The 20081-nt window shown below is 36.8% G+C and overlaps 1 protein-coding gene across 39 annotated transcripts in view; it reads left to right on the plus strand.

The window, feature by feature from the left end:
• The first annotated feature begins 360 nt into the window (after nucleotides 1–360).
• The window catches only part of RIMS2 (regulating synaptic membrane exocytosis 2), a 692961-nt gene continuing 673240 nt past the window's right edge, over nucleotides 361–20081 (plus strand). For 36 of the 39 annotated variants that reach the window (XM_032246171.1, XM_032245837.1, XM_032245921.1 and 33 more), the window contains exon 1: nucleotides 361–1144. In XM_032246171.1, the coding sequence (XP_032102062.1) occupies nucleotides 969–1144 (176 nt within the window). In that variant the 5' untranslated portion in view covers nucleotides 361–968. The remainder of the gene's footprint in view (nucleotides 1145–20081) is intronic. The other 3 variants (XM_032245991.1, XM_032246030.1, XM_032246079.1) reach the window with 2 other exon arrangements.

The following is a 20081-nucleotide window of genomic DNA, read 5'->3' on the forward strand; positions in this document are numbered from 1 at the left end:
AGGTGCGCGCGGCGGCACCGAGCGGCGGCGGCGCAGGGAGCACGGGCCCTCCGCGCCGACTCCATGGACCCAAGGGGCGGCGGCGGCGGCGGCTGAGCGACCCTAGGCAGGCGCGTGATGAGGAGGGGCCGGCGCCCGACCCTGCTGCACGCCGGAGCTCGCCTGGACCCGGGCGTTGGCACCCGATGGGCCCTGGCCCCGGGACTCTCCGCTGCTAGCCCCTGTCATTCCTTCTCCGCTTTTGCTTCTCTACTTTAGCTGGCGGGGTGGGTTGGGGTCTCCGGGGCGGTCTCCGGCCCCACGGCCCTCTTCCAGGCGTGCCGGGAGGAGTCCTCCCTCCGTGGCGCGCGGGAGCCCTGTGACGCGTCAGCCGGCGGGACGGCTGAGCTGCTTCTCTGGGAAGCCGTCCGCTTTTCCTCACGACCCTCTCCGTTCCCGCCTGGGTGCCTCTCGGGCCGGCGGTACTCTGGAGGCTAGAAGCGACTTCCCGGGGGGCTGGTTCGCAGGCACCCTTCCCCTCCGAGGCGGCTCGCGCGCTCCCGACCCCCGCCGCGGCCGGACACACTCGCGCCCCGGTCCGCCTGTCGCCCTCCCGCCTGCTCCCTCCAGTCACCCCACCCTTAGCTGTCCCCGCCACCTTACTCCACAACCCTCCCCCACCGCTTCGCTCACTCCGCGTCCCGGCCGCCCGCTCCCCTCTCCTTTGAACCGCTCACTTCACAGTCCTTCCGCCCCCGGGAAGAAGAAACATTTTCCGAAGCGCACTCCTCAGCCCTCCTTCCCCACGCGCTCGCCCTCCCCTCCCCCTGCTCTTTCTTGGGGGAGGGGGGCTGTCGCCTTGGATTGAAGGCCATTGATTTGTATGTATTTGTCCCAGCGCTGGAGGCTGCCCCAGTCGCCGCGCCGGTGCCGCCACTGCCACCGGAGTTGCCTCACCGCTTCCCTAGGGTGGTTCGGCTCCACCAAACATGTCGGCTCCTGTCGGGCCCCGGGGCCGCCTGGCTCCCACCCCAGCGGCCTCTCAGCCGCCTTTGCAACCCGAGATGCCTGACCTCAGCCACCTCACGGAGGAGGAGAGGAAAATCATCCTGGCCGTCATGGATAGACAGAAGAAAGAAGAGGAGAAGGAGCAGTCCGTACTCAAGTAAGGATCTGGCTCCATATTCCCGCCTCTCTCCCTGCCCTCCGCCCCCTCGGCCGCTGCCCTGCGGCCGCCTGCGCGCCCGGGATCGCCGCCCTGCCTCCCGCCGGCGTCTCCCAGGCCACGAGGGCTGCGGCCAACGCCGGCCGCCCGGGCTGTTTGCTGGGTGTCTAAGAGCAGGGGGTGTGTGTCGGGGAGGGAGGGCGCCGAGGCCGGCTGAGGTGAGGGTGGCGAGTCTTAGGGCGGTGTGATTTTCCCCGGCGCCTTTCCGGGTTTCCCCTCTGGTCAGCTTGGCTCTGGGGCCCCAGCGGGACTGGGGCTGAACCCAGGCTCTGCGCGTCCCCTCTCCTTTCCCGCCGCCTGAGCTCGGAGGCAGTGACTGGGGCACGGAATCCAATATGGCCGTGCACAGGTGCTCCCTGGCCGGACCCGGGCGAAGGCGCTCCGGCCGGGGATGCGGACGCCGCCGGGGACCCGTGGTTCCGTCTCCGCGGAGCCGCTCTGCTAGCAACGCGGGACACAGCAGGGCTGCCCACGGTGGTTGCGGGCAGCGGGCGGCGGCGTGGGCGAGGCGCCTAAGCTCTGTAGCGTCTCGGGTGGGTGTGCGGTCGCCGCCATCTTCCAGCCCCTCCCCCTTGGCGAGTGCTAACACCCTGCACTCTGCTGCTCTTCCTGTTTGCAACTAGTAAATCTGTTTAATCCTGAAGAGACTCCAGTTCCTATCATCACTACAGTTTGGGATGTTCCCTACCTTGTGAAGTTCTACTATTTGTGCTCACAGTCTTGGCAGCCCGGTTTTTTCCGAGGGTGGGAGGAGTGAAAACAGCACCCAGGCATCCGTTTACTGGCTCTGGAACTTCAGCACTAGGGAACTGTCCAGATAGGGTTATCTTTAGCTCTGAAACTCCTTTTCTGGTTAGTCTAGCGAAGAGATTTGTTTCTACAAGAGTTGCTTTTAAATGTTTTGTGGTTATTTGATTTCTCAGTTACTTCGTGAAAGAGGTTGTTTAGAAGACGTGTAACCTTTTTAATGTTTTCCCAGCTTGGATTTTTTCTTTTTACTTGAAATGAGTTACTCACTGAGAGATTAATTTACACAGTGTATATACCAAAGGTGGGATGTTCTTTTGCGTTTTGTCAAGTATATGTTTCTCATATTCTCCACAGAAATATACAAGTGAAAGTGTGAAGTTCCTCTATGAAGGAACTAATACACTCACCTCTACTTAGCTAAATTTTAAAAACATGTTGTTGAATTTAGTATTCTTTCATGTACTTACAAAGGAACAAGTTTCGTTGTCAATAGGTATATATTTTCATATTTTAATGAAAAATACTACTTTAAATAATTTATGGTAACAAACATCAAATATTCACAAATCTAAATATACTGTTGCTCACAAAATGTTGAGGGACTAAAACAGCAAATATGTTCCTGACATAATAACTGAAATTAATAGTTTCTACATGAAAGCTAATTATTTGGGAATGTTATTTATTGACAGCCTTGGGATGTGAAGAAATTAAGAGACTTAAGTAGCTTACTCCAACTAATAGGAGAATAAAGCATTATTTTTAGAAGCGTTTTTGGGCATGCTTCTTACTTTGCTTAACTTTATTTTGTATACTAACAATTCCAAGCTTTTGATGACTTGCAGTTTGATATTTAAATATATGAACTTATGCCTTTTAGTATAACTGAAAAAACTAAATGTCTCCAAAATGATGCTCCAATAAAATGTAGTTTTATTTCTTTGACTTACATATTTAAATATAAAATGTGTTTTTATTTCTTCATAGTATGCTAAACCTTAGTGTTTATTGGCTAGTTCACTGTAGTTCTCTTTATTGTTTAATATAGAAATATAAATGGACTTTTAAGTATTGAATTAGGATTATTCAAAATGAACATTATATTAAGAAGAAGATGTAATAGGGTTTTTCAGGTAGCTACATGTATATATTATATCTGTATGTAAACCTACATACTATTCAAATACATATAATATTTACATATTCATATTTCCATAGTTTAGATAGAAACAAATGTTCTCTAAGTACATTTTTCATACAATCTATAAAATTACATTGATGAAAAATATATATTTAGATTTATTTTAAATATTTATTTGCGTTGCTACCTAACTTAGTCGTAGAAAGGTGTCTTATCTCAAAATGGCTTTCATGGTTTCAGAATTCTTGTTATATTTATTTTAACAGAAAGTTATTTGGAGGTTAAAGCATAATATATTTGGACATTTAGTTTTAAATGCTCTTAATTTTTTTTAATGAAAGAGTAGGCAAGGCAAATGAGGAAATGAATAGACTTTATAATAGAATTATTGTAATGAGAGACAAATCATTTTGAAGAATTTGACAGTTTGTTAAATAACATATTATCAATATTGGGTATTAAATAACAAATATATAAGAAGAATAATACTAACCTTCTTCAATGATTACTATTTCCCACAAAGTTTTAGGGTCCACTTACTTGGTCATTACTATCCTTTGTTTCTTTTTAGTGCTGCTCATTACATTGGGTGTTAACATGTATTCTAAGAGTAGAGAGAAAAAAACCCTGAAATTTAAATGCGTGTCTGCTGCCTTTTAACAATTATGTTAAAAAATATATTTGATGTGTGAAGATACTGCAATGGTTAGATAAAAATATTTTTGCATGATCTATGAGTTTCAATGTTTGTGTTAAGTATTCAGGCAAAGTGGAGAAAAGAATGAATTTGAACCTTGTTAATATGTAATATATAGATGGACAATACTTAGATGCATATAATTTATAAGTAAATTTGCATGTATTAAAAGGTTCATGCTTGAGATATTTTTAATAAGACACTGAGTATTTAAAACTGAGACTATTACTGTAATCTCTCACCTTAGGAGCTTGCATAATTAAAAATTATACCTAATTATTAGTAATTTAATCAAAGTCCAGCTGAACATTCATATAGGAAATGTATCATCATCAAATAATACCATTTTACATGTGAGCGAGGTACTATAATTTTGCAAGCATTTAAAAATCTTAGTAGATCCCTGATCAGTAATTACTTTAAAAAAATCCTTTCATGTATTCCTGTAGCAGTTTTAATTTGTCTAATTCAATCCATCAGTAAAATTTATAATGTCTTTTTACTGATTAATTTTTTTTTCAATCTTCCAAGACACCTGAATAATGTTCTTAACTTTTGTCTTTCAAGACTGTAAACTTCTTGAGGGCAAGAATCAAAATTTACCCTTTTTTTTAGTTTGTGTTTTGCAACATCCTTAACACCTTCACATAATAGACACTTAATAAATTATGTTTATTTGATTTGTGGTAATGTTAAGGAGGTAGCTTATCAATTTTGTGGGACAATGAAGAACCATTGTTTGAAATAAATATGTAACTTATTAAAAGTTGAATATCCAGTGGGATTTTTTGTGTAATTGTGAAAAAATGTATGAGGAAAGCAAACCCATTAAATCAATAGAAAAGTATTCATTCAATAAATATTGTTTCTAATATGTGCATATCATAGTCTTTCAGATTACACAAATTAGAAATTATGTGTTTCTTAATGTGTATATTATCTTTTCACTGGCAGTTTAGATTTTCTGTTAAATAGTTAATTTGCTCCCGAAATAAAGGAAGGCAATAAGTAAAAATTTTCCTGCTAGATTAGGGTAATGATTAGTATATATTTAACACATAAGTGAGCAGTTCTACGTTTTAAAAAATATTTCAATTTTAAAAGTACTTTCCAAAGTTAATTTATAAAATTTTGAAATAAAATTTCTTTTTTTCTTTGTTTCTTTTTTCCTTTTTTTTTTTTTTTGAGACTGGATTTTTGTTGCTCTGAGGCCCAGGCTGGAGTGGAGTGGCGCAATAACAGCTCACTGCAGCCACGACCTCCTGGGGCTCAAGCGGTTCTCTCACCCCAGCCTCTGGAGTAACTGGCACCACAGGCAGGTGTCATGACACTCGACTAATTTATTTTTTATTTTTGTAGAGATAAGGTCTCCCTATACCCAGCCTGGTCTTGAACTCTTGGGTTCAAATGATCCTCTTGCGTTGGCCTCTCAAAGTGTTTGGATTACAGGTGTGAGCCACCCCCTAAATTTCTTAGCTACCTTTCTCCCCCACCCAGAGCCAACTACTATACCAGTATATTTTATATTGTATACTCTTCCAGTGACAGTCTATGCATAAGAATAAATACATGTGTATATATAATATTGTGTGTGTGTGTCTGTATATGTGTGTATGTGTGTGCACATACATGTATGTACAGATGGATGTAAACATAAAAACACAAATGTGTCCCACAGTTTGCTTTTTGGGAGGTCAGTTCCACATCTGTGACTGTATAGCTGCCTCATTAATTTTAATGGATATAAGATACATACTATCCCTTTTAATGAATATTCTGTAGTTTCTTTAGTACCATATTTGTGAGTATTTAAGCTTTTTTTCTAAGTATTTTGTTATTAGAAATTTTTAGTATTTATCACAGTATTATCTGTGAAAAATGTCTTTGTACATACATTTCCTACTTGTATGAATGTATATTTGAGACAGATTCCTAGAAACAAAGTTGTTGGGTCAAAGGGTTAGTATATTTTAAAGTTAATAAATATTGCAAAATTTACTTTTGTAGAGGATGTACGTATAAGTGACATGTACTAAGGGGACTTTCTCACAACTTTGCCAACTCAGTGTGTGGTAATCTTTACCAATATTTCAGTGAAAAAGGTGTCACTGTAGGCTTATTTTCTTGTCAGAGTTTGAGAGCCTTTTTTAAAAAAAAAAAATTTTGGTTAGAGCCATTTGTATTCCCTTTTCTGTTAGTGATTTTTAGTGATTTGTAGAGGCTCTTTTACATGTTATTTGTTTTAGGACCTTGTTTATGCCTATTTTACTGGTCAGGATTAAAAAATATATTTGAATTTATTGTATTTTTGGTTTATGGAGTTTACGTTTGTGATTTTCTTAGAATGACCTTCCCTATTCTAATACTTTTAAAAACTACCAATTGAATCATGAATACTTTTACATAAAAATTGTGTATGTAAACCACTCTTGTCATTGCAAAAAAAATTTAAAACTGTAGTTTTTAAGGATTCAAAATGCATTCTAAAAAATTGATTAATGTAAGAAAACAAGCAAACAAAAAATTGATTTACATTTTATGAGAAAGTACCCAATAAATTTATATATATTCTATATTTTAAAGTAAGGGAAATTAAATAACATATTTCTCTTGACAATAGATTCTGATAAAGAACTAATTATATTGTGCGTTGAAGAAAGAGGTAGTGGAAGCAAGTGTGATGTACCACATGAATTTTGACTTGATGCCCTACTTTACTAATTAATAGTGGTAATGTCTTGCTTATATTATTAAACTCTGAGTTTCCTCATCTATACTATTTGAGTAATAACACTTATTTTGAATGATTGTGATTGTTATAGACTAAATCTCCTGCTATAAGTAGTTGTGCTATAAATAATTATTATTGTTAACTAATATAGATCACACTCTTTAAACCTTAATATTATCATAGTATTGCTGGGTGAAATTTTCTTATTTTCTAAAAATTGAGAGAGCCTTTTCCTTGTCTATTAGGAAGCCAAGATGTGCTTGGAGAGCTTTTAAGTGACTTCATTATTTGTTTAGAAGACTAGAGATGGGGAGAGGGTTGGTAACAACTTGAAAATAGTTTCCTCAGCAAATATCATTCTTAAGGAGTCTGATAACTAAGACATAACAGTGAAAATAACACTGACATCAAGTTATTGGTAATTGGCAAGATACTGATAGTCAAAGATGAATTGAGGGGGCTTACTTGTGGAAACTGCTTTGTAATTGACTTTAGATTTGCCTGGGTTAAATTTTTTACTCTATTATTTAACTAAAATCTGTATTTACTGATTTGTCTTATTCATATTTTATCTAAGAACCCAGAGGGCTGTATTAGATTAAGCTAATTCTGAAATATCATTATTGAGCTTAGCATACTCATCTTCACACCGCCCCTCAAATACACTTAAGCTTTGTATGATTGCTGGTTTCTCATCCTTTTGGCTTAGCTTCAAATTTGAATCTTTAGAGAGCTCTTTTCTGACTACTCTTTCTTAAGTAGGTTCTTTCCATTATTCTTTATAACAATACCTTTTATATTTCCCTAATTATGCTTATCAAAATTTATAATGATTTGTTCATTTACTTGTTTATGGTTTGTCTACCCTGCTAGATTATGAACTCACAGAGAGCACTCACCATGTCTGTTTTGTTCACCAATGCAGCCTCAGCTTCTAATTTAATACAATGCCCTACACATAGTGGTACTCAAAAATAATTAGTTTGGTGAACGAGCGAACATTGGGAATGAAATACTATGTTCATCTAGGTGGTACCAACTTTCAGGGTGAACTCCAATAATCTTAAAAAAAAGATTTGCCTATGTAACAGTGCCCTTATTTTTGAAATCAAATGTAATTTTTAAACATATGCCCAATTTTGCTTATTTTACATGGAAGCAAACTTAGCATTTGTGTATGATTGCAACTCATCTTTCTTTTGGACTAAGGGCATATCTTTTTTGACCAGAAACCAGAAGAACATTGTGATAGATATCATTTTTTAATTTAAGGAATGTTAGGGATTAGGAAAAATTTGGGTGTAAAAGTGATTAAGAGAATTAATACATTTCCATTGTGTTTAGCACAACTGAGTGATAAGGAGTACACAGAATGCTTTGGATGGAAATAGTTCATGCCCTCCAGGGACAGACAATCTAAGGCCAACCATAATCATATGAACACATAAAAATGTAAAGTGCCATGAAAAAAATACTGTAAAGGTGTTTTTAGTACATTATAACCATAGTAAAAAATATGTCAGACTAATCTTACTAGTAATGTCTTGCCTCCGTGGTATTGTTTGATTATATTGTATTATATTACATGATGTCACATAGTTTGCCCTGTTAAAATCTCTGAAAGTCTCACTCCTGCATGTTAAAAACTTTTGTATTCTCTAGTTAATGAAATGCAGATATCTCTGGGTGTTGAAATAATTTTAACCATTATCAAGTAATTTTTAAGGAGCTCAATGTAAGAAACATGATAAACCACAATGAAAATTTTGCATGGTAAGTACCAGGAGACCACTGTGCACTGCAGTGTATCACGTATATATTTAACAAGAGGAGCATCTGATTCAGTCCTGGGAAGATGGCATCTAGGCTGAATCTCAAAGAATGAGGAGATGTTAGCTGCGCTGATTGTTTTCTAAGCAAAAATCCTAAAACTCCCAATTCCTCCTCTCGCCCAAAACCCTTCATGTGTTAAAAAAAAAAAAAAAAAAAAAAAGAGCCTTCTGGCAGGGTGCAGTGTCTCACACCTATAATCCCAGCACTTTGGGAGGCAGGGACAGGTGGATCATCTGAGGTTGGGAGTTTGAGACCAGCCTGACCAACATGGAGAAACCCTGTCTCTACTAAAAGTACAAAATTGGCTGGGCGTGGTGGCTCATGCTTGTAGTCCCAGCTACTTGGGAAGCTGAGGCAGGAGAATTGCTTGAACCCAGGAGGTGGAGGTTGCGGTGATCTAAGATCGTGCCACTACACTCTAACCTGGACAACAAGAGCAAAACTCCGTCTCAAAAAAAAAAAAAAAAAAAAAAAAGCCTTCTATGCTGTTATTTGGATTTGGCAGTAGGGAGTCATGGAGACATTTTAAGCAGTGACACAATACAATTAGACTTCTGTTGGAACAAAAACCACACTCATTTAATAGATTGATTAGAAGGTGTAATAACTAGAGATAAGGGCACTGTTTAGGAGTATCTTACAGTAATCCAGGTAATAAATGATGAAGATATGAAATAAGGCAGTAGAGGTGGAGATGGAGAGTCAAGACAGATTTTTGAAAAATTTGGGAGCCAACATTGCCAGGATTTGACAACTGTGGGTTTAAGGGTCAGTTAAACTCTTATGATTCCAGACTTGCTTAACTGACTACTATACATAATGTGTATCTACCTGTATCTGCTTATCTCTCTGATGGTTAGCTCTGTGAAGTCATCTGTCTTTAGGGAGCAGTTGTGAAGTGTCTTCTTTTATTGTTTTAGCTATTCTAGAGAGTTTGTAACATAAATATCAGTACTAGAAGTGACTACAACTTGGAATATAGTGGGATAGGGTGGAAAATAACAGAGTGGTAGTAAAAAGGGCAAAAAGGGAGAAAGAAGAAAAGAAAGGACAAAGAACAAAGGGGAGAAAGAAAGATTAGGCTCTTGGAATCCATTCATAATTAGAAGGAACCCTTCTTAATATCTTAACTTATAAAACTTTTTCTACTGGATATATTCATACCATGTAATCTTTTCAGAACTTCAGGACTATCATCCTTTTGTTGAATATTCCTTATTCCCATTGATAACTTAGTCTCAATGAATTTGTCACCCTCCTGTTTTGTTTCATTCTTTGTGTATTTTAAACTGTCATACAATCTTTGTTTTATATGTTAGGCTTACCAAGGACAAATTCCTTCCCTGTATATATTTCTGTATCACCTCGAAGGGAATGTTGGAAATGTGAGTGTATTTTAGGAAAATATAGAGAGGAGATTAGTTATGAAAATGACATGCTGAAGTTGGTGAAAATTCTGTGCCTCTTTATATTAGCTTACTGAATTATTGCAGAATTTCAGAAAGTGCTTGTATTATAAAAGGGAGATAAATTTTATTAGGTTTTGAGATGGGAAGTTCCAGAAGTAGGAATTAGGTTGGGGTTATGGAAAGGGGAAAGTTAAGAAAAGGTTTACACACAGGAGTGATATATTATTTTACCTATTTTCTTTCTAATACCAGTAACCTACAAAATTGAAGACAACTAGATAGTATAAGTTAATTGGCCAAGAACTAAGAACTTTAATACAGTTTCTATGTTATGAACATATATCTATCTATATTATATATACCTGTCAAAGCTCTTTTACTTTTTGTACAACAGAGTGCTAGCTAAATGTTTTTTAAGGCATTTGGAATTAACAACTTTCATATAGTTTATATGTTATAAACATTTAGTATTTTTATATAATACAAATAATTTGATAGGTTCTGCTAAACAGAGGAATTGGATAAATGCTTCTTTAGGCACAGGAGGAATGCCCTTTATCATTTATTCTTCCAAAGCTTATGTTCAGCTCGAAGAGAAAAATAGTCTGGCAGTTTCTTGCATGCTGTAATTAGGCTTCTTGGTGGCTAAAACTAGGGAAAAAGAATACATTAAACAATATAACTAGATAGTAGAACAACCACAGTGGCGTTTGGTGCTTTGGTATTGTTCAGTTGACAGATGGAAGTGGTGCTCACATTCATCTTGTTTTGTTGGCATATGAGGTATCTATTATCGTTTTTATAATCGTTTGCTTCCCAGGCACGTAGATGAAAATCTGTTTTATCACACACAATTCCTTTTAACTGAAAGCTGTCTTCAGTCTGAAAGAATCAATTAATGCTTTTATTAACACATATATTTTTCTCACTGGGCCAAAATCAAGGTGTAGGCAGGGCTGCATTTCTCTCTGGAAACTATTGGAGGATTGTTTCCTTGCTTATTTGAGTTGTTGAAAAAATTGTGTTCCTTAAGTTATAGGACTGAGATTCTCATTTCCTTGTGGGCTATTCAGCTGAGGGCTGTTCTTACCTCCTAGAGGCCTCTTTCTGGTACTTGCACATAGCTTGTTATACTCTTGCATTCTTTAAACCTTAATATTATCATAGCATTGCTGGGTGAAATTTTCTTATTTTCTAAAAATTGAGAGAGTCTTTTCCTTGTCTGTTAGGAAGTCAAAATATGCCTAGAGGTATTTTGAATCTTTCTCACGATGCCGTCTCTCTGACCTTTCTTCTGTCATTGCATCTCTCTCTGCCCACAACTAGGAAAGGTTTTTTCTCTTTTAAGACTCATGTGATTAGACTGAATTCACCCATATATTCCAGAATAATCTTCCTATTTTAATCATATCTATAGAGTTCTTTTTGCAATGTAAGGAAACATATTTATGTGTTCCTGTGATTAGGACGGAACATCTTCGGGGGGCCATTTATTCTCCTTATGATGTTCCTCTTAAAGGGTGCCAGTAGATATAAATTTGGATATATATTCTTTATAAAGTAGATACTGAACTACTCTTATTTTTTAAAATGTATTTTGTATTCAGAGATACAAATTTCAGAATATCTCTGAAATAATATGTTACTATGTATGTTTTGCTATCATTTATACTATATTGCCCTCAAATTATTGCCAGTCTGCATTCCACCTTTTTATGTACTTAGCAGTTTCCTCCAGAGTTACAATGTTGGTTTAACTGGGTTTGGAGTGGAGGGACTGGGGGCAAGAAGTGTGAATTGTTCTGTGCTCTGTACATAAAGATTAAGTACTATTCCTAAGTAGTAGTCATGTTAGTTAATAATTGTATTTATTTTCATAGGGAGGGGAATAAATAATTTTACCATATGACTAACATAGTGAAGAGTCATTCAAATATTTCCATATATAGTATTTACATTATCTGATGGTCATCTTAGACTCAGCATAACTTTATATTGCAATATGAGTAAGTAAATATTTGAATTTAATCTTTCCACAAGAAGTAGTTTCTTTCGACATTTTTGGTTGAACAGCATACTCTATGTAAGTGTGCCTTCAGATATTATTTTTTTTGTAATTTTTACCCAAGAGTCTGGTTTAATGAAAAGATGTACAGTAGTGTAGGTTATGAATTAAACTTCATGACAGGGTTTAGGGATATAATCATTTGCTTCACTTAGGTATATAAACATTAAAAGTAGCTATGAAATGAAGTAGAAAAAGAAAAATTGTTCTGTAAAACTACTGATATAAATTTATGTTGCAGTTGACAGTTTTATTTTAGGATAGACTAGGTATCAGAGTCTAGTCAGGAGATAGAAACTATAAAAGTAATTTGAACAGGAACATTTTAATATGAAGGATTATTACCTGTAGCAGGGAGCAGCCCTCTTCTAGGGGTGAAGTAGAGTACCTACAACAGAAACAAATTTGAGAGAAGCCCTTTCTGCATGGCTGAGAGTGAGTTTCAGCTCTCATTGGAGGATGTGATGGTGGCCCATGGAGTTGTCTCAGGCTGTGGCAGGCAAGCAGGACATCATCTGTGGGAATGTTGGTAGGACTTGCTGAGAAGCTGGCTGGGGTGCTTAGGAAACTCACTGGGAAGCCATCTCTTGGGGTGCCATTGAGACTTCTTGAGAAACTCTCTGCTGTGGTGCCACTGAAACTTGCTAGGAGGTTGAGTGACACTGGATGTCTGTAAGCTCCTGGCAACCATGCACTGGAGCAAAAACAAAATACACAGAACCTAGAAGTCCTTTCCTCCTTTAATGTCAGTATGGCTCCCTCTACTGACAAAGTTTAACATTTTGCCAAGTGCAAAGGAGAAATTGTGACAAGAGTCCAGCTTCACTGTCACAAAGCAGGTCAAAGAAGGGTGGATTTGGAGCTGAGAGGCAATAAATTTATAACAACTATGCTATCCCCAATGTTCATACCTTAAAATAACAAATGTTTATTTATTAATTTTTTTGATGTTATGTGTTTTCTCTGGGTCCCTTTGGGTCTCTACTCCATGTCATCTTCATCCTGGGAAACAGGTTAGTGGAGAAAATGCTTTCTGGAACATTCTGAGCAGCAGTGAATCTTAAGTTGTCTCTTAAAATTTCCTCTCAGAAGTATGCATACAACTTCTGTTTGCATTTTGTTGGCCAAAGCAAACTTCCTGATCATGCTTACCTAATTCCGGGTAGAGAAGTACAATCCTGTCATGTATGGAGGAAGAACCAGAAGTATTTGTTGAAAAATATAACTATCACAGGATTGATAGACTTAGCATTAGAAAATTGGGCAATCCTTAGAATAATTATAGTTTCCCCTTTAAAATTTTGTCTTATTTCTTTTGTATTTAAAAAAATAAATTTTAGTGAAAAATAGCGTCAACATAAAAATTGGTGATGCTTTTAACTTCTGAGTCAGTGAACTCAAACTAGATAGTGAGCTGAGTCATTTTTGTAAAATAGTGAAGCTCAGAAACTAAATCAGCAGGACATTTTTTTGAAGGCTAGGTACAAATAGACTTTTATTTTTAAATTTTGCATTTTGAAAATGTTGCATTAACTTATTCTTATAATAGAAAGTGGCAGGGCTGGAGTCTGCTGTCCAGGTCATGTCATTCCTGGACGTGCCTGTGGTCCTTGGACTGGATTTCATAGGATGTACCCAGAATGTATGGGCTTAGAGGCTGCCTCCAGTTGGCAAGTGCTCTGGGTGAAGTGGGCTGGGGAATTACAGGTACATGTAATATGAATGCCTCTATATGCCTCTATAGGATTATTTTTTCCCATTTGTGGTTAGTCTTGGATAGGGGATAGAAAATGAGATTTAGATATTCAGATGATAGTCCTGGCTCCATCATTTATAAGCTGTGTTATCTTGAAGAAGAAATCAGTTAACTTCCTGAATTCTATAAAATGAAGATTGAAAACACAAGTCCACAGTCCTGTAACTGAAACTTGGGGTGGCAGATGTTTTTGGAATTCAAGTATTTAAGACTTTAGAAATGTAAAAGCATATACATACCTAAATATATGTGACTCTTAGCAGGCTTAGGACAGTACCCCCTAATCAAACATTAATATTTCTCTAGTGAAACATATGAATATTTACAAATGGATTAAATAAAGACTATATATAGTCTCACACCAATTCAGGCCAGGAGTTTAGGCCCAGACTTAGAGAAAGAACTTTTGTTTTCAGAGCTTTTTGGATTTGTGAATTGTGGTTAAGGAATTATGAGTGTGTGGTATCTTTATCATAGGGTTAAAGTGATACTATTTAAATGAAAGTGGCTGTGAGCTATAAATTGCTGTAATATGTTAATTATTGTCATCATAATGGCCATTGATATGATCATTATCACTAGCCATTTAAAATAATATTTAAAGGAAAAATTGAAACTTACATTTTGCTGCAGTAGAATTTTACACAGATCAATATTTGGGTCTTTATTGATCCCAAGTTATTTGAATTTTGATTTAAAACAATTTAAATTTTATTCTTTCCAGAAAGAGCTTTACACATAAAATATGTGATTATATAACTCTTTTGTTTAACATATCAGTGTTTCCCTATTGCCAGCTACGTGCAGCCTTTAACTGGAGTCCCTTCTCTGAACCATGGAAAATGTAAAATAATAAGTAATTCTTTCCTTCTACTAGGGATGGATACATAAATAGTACCATTCTCGAGGCATAAGAAATAAATTAATATGTTGCATACAATGGGTGACTTAGAAGATTAGAGCTTACCTCTCTTCCAGACCTCTGGCTGACAAAGGCTAGAAAAAGTACAATATTCTTAGCATGGCATACTAGGACCTTCATGAGTTGTCCTCTATATACCATTTTTAAGACTTTTCTTTTCCCTTTCCACTGTATATTTTGACTAGTTAAATTACTTTAACTTAGTACTTCCTAATCTTTTTCACATCATTCCACACATAGAAAACAATAATGGAGGCATATGTCATGCTGGGATAAAGTGGGAAAGATTTGGAGGCATCTTCATGAGAGTTGGCAAAACTGATCACATTTTAAATTATAAAATCCTAAGCAAAACAAAATGCAAGATATTATGTAAGATACAAATGTTGAGTTGTAAAAACTTTAAATGAATTTTTTTTTTTTAACATCTAAAGACACTTAGCCAGAATACCTTTCTAATATCAGGTTTATTTATTTTTGGACAGAAACACATTATTCCAAGATTGATTAATGATGATATTTTCAAATTCCTGTTAGTCATCATTGACAAGAAACTCTTAAAAGTAGTTGGTAGAAAATTGCAGAAAATAACTATTTTCTGGCTTGTGCCTGTAATCCTAGCTACTTGGGAGGCTGAGGCAGGAGTATCTCTTGAACCTGGGAGGCGGAGGTTGTAGTGAGTTGTGATCCCGTCACTGCACTCCAGCCTGCATGACAGAGCAAGACTCTGTCTCAAAAAAAAAAAAAGGGGAGGGGGGAGTGGATCCAAGATGGCCAAATAGGAACAGCTCTGGAGTGCAGTTCCCAGTGAGAACAACACAGAGGGTGAGTGATCACTGCATTTCCAAATGAGTTATTACCTGCCTGCAGACCAGGCGTTTCCCGGTCTGAAAAGTGCCATGAGTTTCCAACATGGCTGTTTCAGCTGGCACAGCAGGTGTCCACGCAAAAACTACACAAATCTGGGTGGCCAGAATAGACCAATAACAAGGGCTGAAGTTGAGGCAGCAATTAATAGCCTACCAACCAAAAAAAGCCCAGGTACAGATGGGTTCACAGCCAAATTCTAGCAGAGATACAAAGCGGAGCTGGTACCGCTCCTTGTGAAATTATTCGAAACAATACAAAAAGAGGGAATCCTTCCCAAATCATTTTATGAGACCAACATTATCCTGATACCCGGCAGAGACTCAACAAAAAAAGAAAACTTCAGGTCAATATCCATGATGAACATAGATGCAAAAATCTTTAATAAAATACTGGCAAACCAATTGCCACAGCACATCAAAAATCTTATCCATCACGATCAAGTAGGCTTCATCTGGGGGATGCAAGGCTGGTTCAACATATGCAAGTCTATAAATGTAATCCACCACATAAACAGAACCAAAGACAAAAACCATGTGACTATCTCAATAGATGCAGAGAAGGCCTTCGACAAAATTCAAAAGCCCTTTATGCTAAAAACTCTCAATAAACTAGGTATCGACGGAATGTATCTCAAAATAATAAAAGCTATTTATGACAGTCCCACAGCCAATAGCATACTGAATGAGCAAAAACTGGAAGCATTCCCTTTGAAATCTGGCACTAGACAAGGATGCCCTCTCTCACCACTCCAATTCAATATAGTATTGGAGGTTTCAGCCAGAGCAATCAGGCAAGGAAAAGAAATAAAGGGCATTCAATTCAGAAAGGAGGAAGTCAGATTGTCTCTGTTTGCAGACAACATGATTGTATATTTAGAAGACCCCATTGTCTCAGCCCAGAATCTACTTAAACTGATAAGCAACTGCAGCAAAGTTTCAGAATACAAAATGAATGTGCAGAAATCACAAGCATTTGTATACACCAATAACAGACTTAAAGAGAGCCAAATCAAGAATGAACTGCCATTCACAGTTGCTACTAAGAGAATAAAATACCTTGGGAATACAACTAACAAAGGATATAAAGGACCTCTTCAAGGAGAACTACAAACCATTGCTCAAGGAAATAAGAGAGGACACAAACAGATGGAGAAACATTCCATGCTTATGGTTAGGAAGAATCAATATTGTGAAAATGGCCATACTGCCCAAAGTAATTTATAGATTCAACACTATCCCCATCAAGCTACCTATGACCCTCTTCACAGAACTGGACAAATACCTTAAACTTTATATGGAACCAAAAGAGAGCCCACATGGCCAAGACAATTCTAAGCAAAATGAACAAAGCAGGAGGCATGATGCTACCTGACTTCAAACTATACTACAATTCTACAGTAATCAAAACAGCATGGTCCTGGTACCAAAACAAAGATATAGACCAATGGAACAGAACAGAGGCATCGGAGGCAACACCATACATCTACAACCATCTGATCTTTGACAAACCTGACAAAAACAAGCAACAGGGAAAGGATTTCCTGTTTAATAAATGGTATTGGAAAACTGCCTACCCATATGCAGAAAGCAGAAACTAGACCCCTTCCTGACACCTTACACTAAAATTAACTCCAGATGGATTAAAGACTTAAACATAAGACCTAACACCATAAAAACCCTAGAAGAAAACCTAGGCAAAACCATTCAGGACATAGGCATAGGCAAGGACTTCATGACCAAAATACCTAAAGCAATGGCAACAAAAGCCAAAATAGACAAATGGGATCTAATTAAATTCCAGAGCTTCTGTACAGCAAAAGAAACAATAATTAGAGTGAACTGGCAACCAACAGAATGGGAAAAAATTTTTGCAATTTACCCATCTGACAAAGGGCTAATATCCAGAATCTACAAAGAACTAAAACAGATTTACAAGAAAAAAACAAACAAACCCATTCAAAAGTAGGCAAAGGATTGCCCACTTTTCAAAAGAAGACATATATGATGTCAACAAACATATGAAAAAATGCTCTTCATTGCTGGTCATTAGAGAAATGCAAATCAAAACCACATTGAGATACCATGTCATGCCAGTTAGAATGGCAATCATTAAAAAATCTGAGGACAGCAGATGCTGGAGAGGATGTGGAGAAACAGGAGCTCTTTTACACTGTTGGTGGGAGTGTAAATTAGTTCAACCATTGTGGAAGACAGTGTGGTGATTCCTCAAGGACCTAGAAATGGAAATGCCATTTGACCCAGCAATCCTGTTACTGAGTATATATCTAAAGGATTATAAAGTGTTCTATTTTAAGGACACATGCACACGTATGTTCATTGCAGCACTGTTTACAATAGCAAAGGCCTGGAACCAACCGAAATGCCCATCGATGATAGACTGGACAGGGAAAATGTGGCACATATACACCATGGAATACTATGCAGCCATAAAAAATGATGAGTTTGTGTCCTTTGTAGGGACATGGATGAATCTGGAAACCATCATTCTCAGCAGACTGACACAAGAACAGAAAATCACACTGCATGTTGTCACCCATAGGTGGGTGTTGAATAGTGAGAACACACGGGCACAGGGAGGGGAGCATCACACACTGGGGTCAGTGCAATAAAATATATATATAAACCCTTCATTTTCTCTGATTGATGGAAACTACTTTTATGTGATTAGAATTTTGAATTCGTTCTCTTTAAATTTTACTTCAAAGCTAGTAATATTCTTTAACTTGTTTCCTTTTCTTTCAGTGACAATTGTAATGTTGAAATTTCCTCTGATAATGTGAATGATATTCTAATTCATTTGAACTTAAAAAAAATCAAATATTTAAAAATAATGTTGGTATTCCACAAACATATGTAATGATCTGCTCATGTTAGTGATTTTTCTTTAGGACTCAGATTGTAACATTGATTATCAATGGCGAGTCATTCTAACATCACTATTCTGAAGCTAAACTGTTGCTTTGAATCTATAAATTTTGTCATATTTATTAATATACTTTCACATAGTTTATGATAATTTTGTGTTAAGTTCATTCAGATCTTCAAAACTCAGTTAAATAAGCCATTTTTTGAAGTCAATGACTATCAACAGATCTGTACAATGAGAATCACTTATGATTTCAATGATATTTTTAACCATAAACTTCAAAATAAAAGCTTTTTCTTTCATAGACAACAAACGTAGGTATGGAACAACAGACAACAGCATTCTGATATCATTTCTTTGTATAAAGCCAATAGTAATTGGGACTGAAGCAGCTTTATTGATTGGATTTTTCACTTTTATACAATGTGGAATTCATTCCTAAAGGCAAAATTTTACATTCAAGAGCTCTGGAAATGAACTGTTACTAGAATTTCAAATTTTTGAGAATGAACTCTGATTATAGAACTTTTCTACTTTCTTGTCATTGCAAATTTAAGTAATATTTCTATAATATTTTATAAATATTAAAATTTAAGGTATTCTGTAATATTTTGAAATCTTAATTTACCAACTTGAATATATTTTGTTTTTGGTACATCTTTGCAGGACAAGTATCTTTTTAGTTATTCCTTTTTAGTGATTATAGTGTCAGTTATCAACTTAATACTGTTTGCTAACTATAGATTCATTAATTTGCAGTGAAAACTTTAGTAATTTGATTAATGTTGTCTCTATATCCTCTCATGTGCCATCAATACACTTACTAATATCATTGAAAGTGACACTTTTTTTGTCTTTTTTCTTTTTGGTTTGTCGATTTCACATATAGTGTTGACAGTTGGCAGTTTCTATGTAGGCTTCTATATGAGAGGTTCTGTATTATGCTTTGTTATTTTAAACTTGCAGACGTTTAAAAGAGTTAAAATCTTGCTTTGTGGTAAGGTGCTGGCATTGTTTATTGGCACCATAGCTTTATGTGCTAAGTTCTTCATACAAATAGGACATTTAGTTTTAGGAAGGGAAGAATTAAAATACTATGGGAACCCAAATTTGTGTAATGTATTATATTGCTTAAATAATGATTTACTTCAACAATTAAAATTTCAAAAATTTTGTACTTGTACTCATATTTTCAAAAAAGTCTACAGTCCCTTTGAACATAGTTTTGTTACATTATTTTTTATTTCTAAAATTAAAACAATCTGTTATAAAATCCTGTCACGAATAACTCTCTTGGTAATTGTTAACATTAAACGTCAATAAGAAAGAAATAAAGAGGGCAAAAAAGAGATGGAAGAAAAGAAAGGAAGACAAATAATAAAAAAATTGACAAAATAATTTATATTCCATTTAGGGACATCTAATACTAGATGTTGCTGCTGATGTCAATGAGCTAATGTTAGTAATGCTACATACTTTATATCTTGACAAAATGTAGAAATAAGGGAAAATTAAAAATAAATATTTTACATGGGTATATAACAGAAAGAACTTCAATGATAATATCCCAGTTGGGACAAAAGTAATAATAGACTACCTGAGATGATCCACAGGTGCTACATGGTGCTGTTTCTACAAAGCCATATACACTGTACTCTCTAAAACAATAAAAGAAAGGATATCCCCTTATCCGCATTTAAGTTTGCATCTAAAAATTTCCAGCAATACTGTATAGGGAATCAATGATAATGATTGTTTTTGGTTTAAGTATTTATTTTTTTCTTTCTTTAAACAAATGCATTTTGAGCCTCTGTTCT

Source organism: Sapajus apella, unplaced genomic scaffold (assembly GCF_009761245.1).
Source record: "Sapajus apella isolate SASKATOON/1434 unplaced genomic scaffold, GSC_monkey_1.0 scaffold3, whole genome shotgun sequence".
In the NCBI taxonomy this organism is placed as follows: domain Eukaryota; kingdom Metazoa; phylum Chordata; class Mammalia; order Primates; family Cebidae; genus Sapajus; species Sapajus apella.